The sequence below is a fragment of the Phyllostomus hastatus genome, unplaced genomic scaffold (genome assembly GCF_019186645.2).
Source record: "Phyllostomus hastatus isolate PE091 unplaced genomic scaffold, TTU_PhHast_1.1 phas_scaffold_21, whole genome shotgun sequence".
Lineage (NCBI taxonomy): Eukaryota > Metazoa > Chordata > Mammalia > Chiroptera > Phyllostomidae > Phyllostomus > Phyllostomus hastatus.
This window is the reverse complement of record NW_025334017.1, coordinates 679093-684924: the sequence shown is the minus strand read 5'-3', so window position 1 is coordinate 684924 and position 5832 is coordinate 679093. Positions and strand designations below refer to the sequence as shown.

At 37.5% G+C, this 5832-nt stretch overlaps 1 protein-coding gene across 1 annotated transcript; it reads left to right on the top strand.

Moving 5' to 3' along the window:
• The first annotated feature begins 239 nt into the window (after positions 1-239).
• LOC123833321 (mitochondrial fission regulator 1-like) lies at positions 240-1296 on the top strand. The gene is given in 1 exon segment (XM_045861463.1): positions 240-1296. A coding segment is annotated over 1 exon segment (984 nt). The 3' UTR covers positions 1224-1296.
• Positions 1297-5832: the final 4536 nt, after the last annotated feature.

Genomic DNA, 5832 nt, shown 5'->3' with positions numbered 1-5832 from the left:
CATTGATACGTGAAGGATTCTGATTGGTCTCCACAGCTCAGGGTCTTTCTACATATAGAAGATACCAGGCATATTCATGTGGCTAATAAAGTGCTGTATTTTAAAAAATAATGTTTAGGCCAAGATGGAAGCTGGGGTAGCTGAGGAAGACGCCTCGCGGCCGAGTATATTTTATGGACCATGTGCTCCTTGTATGCCTGAAGTACTTGAAATGCAAGTTTGGAGAGACTGCCATCTAAATGCTTTGCTGGATTAAGCACCTAATTAGGATGGTTATTCAACAGGTTGGAGTAAAAATGGAATCGGTACTTTGGTCTAGGAAGCCATATGGTTCATCTCGAAGTATCGTAAGGAAAATTGGTACTAATTTATCTCTGACCCAGTGTCCAAGAGTTCAGTTTCAGTTTACCAGCCCGACAACAGAATGGAGCCCCCATTACCCAGGAGAGGATTCAGTGGCATCTTTTGCTGATGTTGAGTGGATAGCCAAAGAAGAAGGAGACTGCTCTACAAGACGAAGGACAGAGGTCAGGTCAAGGTAGCCCTTTCAGGATGACCTTCCCTTCTTTGAGAAGCCCCCAAGCAGGCAGTTTCCCTTACCAAACCTGTCTCCAGAAGAGCCTCAACTGAAGACACCACTGGCGAATGAGGAAGCACTGCAGAAGATCTGTGCTCTTGAAGATGAACTTGCTGCTCTCAGAGCTCAGATTGCCAAAATTGTGACCCTGCAAGAACAGCAAAATCTTACTGCAGTACCGCCCTCTGTCCCACTGCCGTCACCACCACCACAGCATCCTCCGCCACCCCTCCCTCCCTCAACGCTCCACCAAAGTACATCTGCTATTGACCTGATGAGAGAGTGCAGAGAGAAAAAAGCCTGTGCTGGAAAGACGCTGGATAAGCACAGCCCCAAGAAACCTGATATACCAAATATGCTAGAGATCCTTAAAGACATGAACAGTGTAAAACTTCGGTCAGTAAAAATGTCAGAACAAGATATAAAGCCCAAACCCGTGGATGCTACTGACCCTGCTGCCCTCAAAGCAGAGACTCTGAAAAAGAAATTTGCTTACCAGTATCGAAGTGATAGCCAAGATGAGGCTGAAAAAGGAATTTCAAAGTCTGCACCCAAGGCTACTTCAGAAACAGTGTTGTTTCGGCCACACATGTTGAAGTCTACAGGAAAAATGAAGGCTTTAATTGAAAATGTTTCAGATTCCTAATAGACAAGGACCTGAGAAACCTGATTCACCTGTTGGTTTGTTAGGGCTATTTGGCTAGTGGAAATCAACACTATCTAGTAAATGCCTGAATTTAATATTCAGTAGTTTCCTTTTAAATCTAACTACAGGGTTAAGCAATAGCAAAAGCACTCTAAATTTATGTTTGCTTTTTATAAGAAGATCAGTTCTGAAGTTTTCCAGAACATACTTTTATTCTGACATAACACATTTTTAATGTGTAGTCAGGATGTTTAGATTTCCAGTTTTGAAAACAATTCTATCGATCTCAAAATGAAGAAAGGACATTTGTAGATGGGCATTTTTAACTCTTAACACTAATTTGTACAAGTGTTCTATATGCATATATTTGGACATAAAGCAGTCTGTGTAAAAGTGTATAATAAGGGCACTGTTATTTGCTTTCAGCAATTAGTTTACTAGTCAATGACGGAAGAGCTGGCCTAACAGTTGTTGGAATGAAATATTTGAAACTGGAATCTTCTTACCTTGAACAGAACTTTTATCTTAGATTTTTCTCTCACATTTTCTCAGAGGTGGGGTTTACTAAAATTCCATGAGGCTTTCCTTTAAAAAGGGAAGTCACCTCAGTGCCATCCAGTCTGAGGAAGAAAATGTAATTTTCAAATAGGGAGGAATCAAAGAATTGAATTAAATCTCTTTTTAGGTAAAAATCAGAAGGTAACATGTTTTTCTTTCAATTTAATAAATGGCAACATAAAAATGACCTGTTTGCTAAGTTAATACTTATGGAAATTGTAGGCATATGGAGTTTAAATTTTTTAATATTGGTCAAAATAGTAGCTTTAAAATGGAACGCTGAATAGGTGAAAAATTTCCTATCAGGTGTTGATCATTGGCCAGAATGCTGTTTTGTGAAATCACATTATTCAACATAGACCTTAGCTGTTACTAGAATGTGGAAAACTGCCTTTCTTTTCTAGCTAGGGCTTCTAATGAATTTCTGTAAGTGATAAATATTTGATAAACCTTCATGACCTTTATTACTATTAACCTCAACTCTAGTTAATGCCAGAATCTCCTTCCACGAGTAAATGGTAGGATTTATTATTTAAATTTTTAAAAGTTATTTCCTCCGGTGAGTGGGAGAATAATAGGGAGAATAACCTTTTAAGTTATTGAAAATATGTGCAATGTTCTAGATGTTAGCAAAAATTAGTTGAGGTACTTTACATGGTTTGGTTGTTCAGCTTAAATTTGAACTGTGGCTTATTTTACACATGCTGTTGATGTACATTGTTTCTAATTGCTTTACATGTTTTAAAAATTCTGCCTTTAAAAATCCTGCCTTTAAACTCAGAAAGTTACCAGACATATTTTGACTGCCTAAGAAACTTATATTTGTATTTGTATTGAATTTTGAACAGTACTCTAATATGAGGAAGTTACTATTTAGAAATAAAGCAAACTTTTATTATCCTTGGAAAAAAATAATGTTTAACTGAATGATCAGCATAGAGAGGCAGTCCTGATAAGAGTTCCTGAAGTAGCTCCCTCACAATGTGTGAGGAGAAGATTCTGCTCAAATTTGGTATTGTTACCACATAAAATTGAAGAATACCCTATTCCCCAAGCATGTTGGATTACAGAGGTTTTATTGTTTTCATAGTCTTAATCATATTAATAAAATTACATAAATATCTTTCTCCATACTTTCAATTTCAGTCTATGTGTGTCTTTCAATCTGATGTGGGTCTCTTATAGACAGTACATGTATGTGTTTTGTCTTCTTATCCATTTAGCTACCCTATGTCTTTTGATCAAATCATTTAATCTATTTACATTTAAAGTGATTATAGGTGCATAGTTATTGCTATTTTATTATTCATATTTCTTTTCTCTTTTTTTTTTCCTTTTCTTTTCTTTTATTTACCTTCTTTTCATTAAAGAGGTCCCTTTAACATTTCCTGTAATACTGGTTCTGTGGTGATGAATGCCATCAACTTTTTCTTGTCAGGAAAGCTCTTTATCTCTCCTTAAGTTTTAAATGATAGCTTTGTTGGGTAGAGTAATCTTGGTTGTAGGTCCTTGCTTTTTATCACTTTGAATAGTTCTTGCCACTCCTTTATTATCTAAAAAGTTTCTGTTGAGAAATCAGCTGATAGTCTTATGGGAGCTCCTTTGTAGGTAACTAACTGCTTTTTTCCTGCTGCTTTTAAGATTCTTTGCCTTTAACCTTTGCCATTTTAATTATGATGTGTCTTGGCATTAACCTCTTTGTGCTCATATTGTTTGGAATACCCTGTGCTTCTTGGAGTTGCATGTCTATTCCCTTCACCAGGTTAGTGAGTTATTGGTCATTATTTCTTCAAGTAGGTTCTTAATCCCTTACTGTCTCTCTTCTTCTAGTACCCCTCTGATGTAAATGTTGTTATTGCTAATGTCATCTCAGAGATTCCTTAAACTATCCTCATATTTTAATTTTTTTCTTATTGTTGTTCTGTTGGGTGTTTTCTGCTACCTTGTCTTCCAAATTGCTGATTCTATGCTCTGCTTCATCTCATCTGATATTGATTTCTTCTAGTGTATTCTTAATTTCAGTTATAATCAGGAGAAAAAAAACCCAAACAGAATTTATTTATAAAAAATGTGTATTTATTTTTACATGTTTAAACTTTAATCACCTTCAAAGTACTCTCCATTTGATGCAATACACCTATTGAGAAATTTTTTTTCTCATTGCTCAAAACAGTTTTTGAGCCTTGGGTCAGATGATTCGTGGGTACTGACAATCATGCATGAAGCTGCATTACTGAAATCTTTGATTTTGATTGCCTTTTAGTGCTTCTACCATTTTTTATTTCTCCTCTTCTGCATCAGCAAAATGTTTCCCTTTGAGGCCTTTTTTAATCCAAGGAAACAAACAAACAAAAAAACTCCTCTGGGAATGATTAGGTGAATAGGCAGAGTGGGGCATGGGGGTCATGCCATTTTTGGTCAAAAATTGCTGAACACTGAGCATGGTATGGGCAGGTGTGCTCATAAATCATCCATCATGAAATATGCAAATGTGTTGAAAGAGTCTTCAAAGGAATTTCACTGAAGCTGAATGCAACCTCAATACAATAATGCCATTTGGTACCCTGATGCAGTTGGGTTCCTAGACATTCACTTTCTGGGGGAAGCCTATACTACAAGGACCCCACCCTCCAGAAGATAATTCCATTTTGGGGCATCGCCCTCATATGAAGGATATGAGCAGGCTTTGGAGAAGCTCCGGGCCACTGGGATAAGACTTCAGTAGTGCAGCTTCATGCATGATTGTCAGTATCTATGAGTCATCTGACACAAACACTGCTTAGATATTAAGAGTACTTGTATTGAAAGAAATGGGTACATCACTGTACTTTGTATAGGTTAATAGAAAACTCCTTTTCTTCCTACAGACTTTATTTGGATAAATTTGTCAGAAGCCTGATAGAGACTTAGGGACAGAAGTAAGGTCTAATCTGGCAAATTGGCTGTTAGTGGCATTGCCTGGTGGTTTGGTAAGGAGATGAGACTAAAACCCATACTTAAGATGAGGTTTGTTTCAAACAATTTCCCATACCTCCAAAGGCAAATGTAGTATTAGTCCCTTCCCTTGTGTTCCCTTTACCTGTTAAAATGCTAAGAAATAGGAATCATTCATGGCTTTCTATGACCACTAGTGTCCTAGTTCACAGGGAGCTGGTAGGGAGCATAGGAATCTTCAAAACAATTGTCTTTACCTTTACACATTATTGGATTTTTATATAAGTGCTATGTGAACAGGCAACAGGTTCTAAATATATAATTCTCAATTTGCTACAAGATAAACAAGCATGGTTACATGGTTACTTAACTACACCAGCCTCAGTTTTCTCATCTTTAACAACAATACCTACTTCTCCAGGTTACTAGAAGTTAAAGTAAATCATGCATATGATCTAATTTAGATCAGTGTGTCTTACATAGAAGTTAATAGATCAATGTTTAAATATTTGCAGTGGAAGTTATTTTTATCTCACTAATCTGTATTTTTACTTCCTATCTATTAGAGACATATGGAATATGAAGACATTTTCAACTCTTGTTCTTAAACAGATTTCTTTAAAATCCATTCCAAACATACATCTTGCATTTTCTAGGAGCTCCACCTATACCTGTCTGGGGCAGGTCAGCAAAATGCACACTAAGACCTGCCACCCTATGTCAGCTTTCTGTAGGGCTCAGCTGTTGAAAGTCTTGGGCAGCCTGCAACTTGGGTGAAACATGGTTTCTGAGGATCACCAAGGTGGGGTGAATGATGTTCACTAGGTTAATACAGATAGGTTTTCCCTTGGTGGTGAGCCTAGGGTCACTAAGCAAAAGTCACAGGGTACAGCAAGGCCAGCTGCCACCCATCTGGGGCCTATAGACCTTTGAGAGTTTTTAAAGAAAGACTACAACCCAGGCCAAGGCTATTAGCCTACCACAGAAAGAGCCTTGGTGGGTGAGTTGGGTGGGGCAATACCTCAGAGAGCTGATGGAGTTTACCAGGATAATGCAGATTTAGATTTGGCCTCAGTACAGTGATAACTGTTTCTACAGCCCCCACCCTGAAGCCACA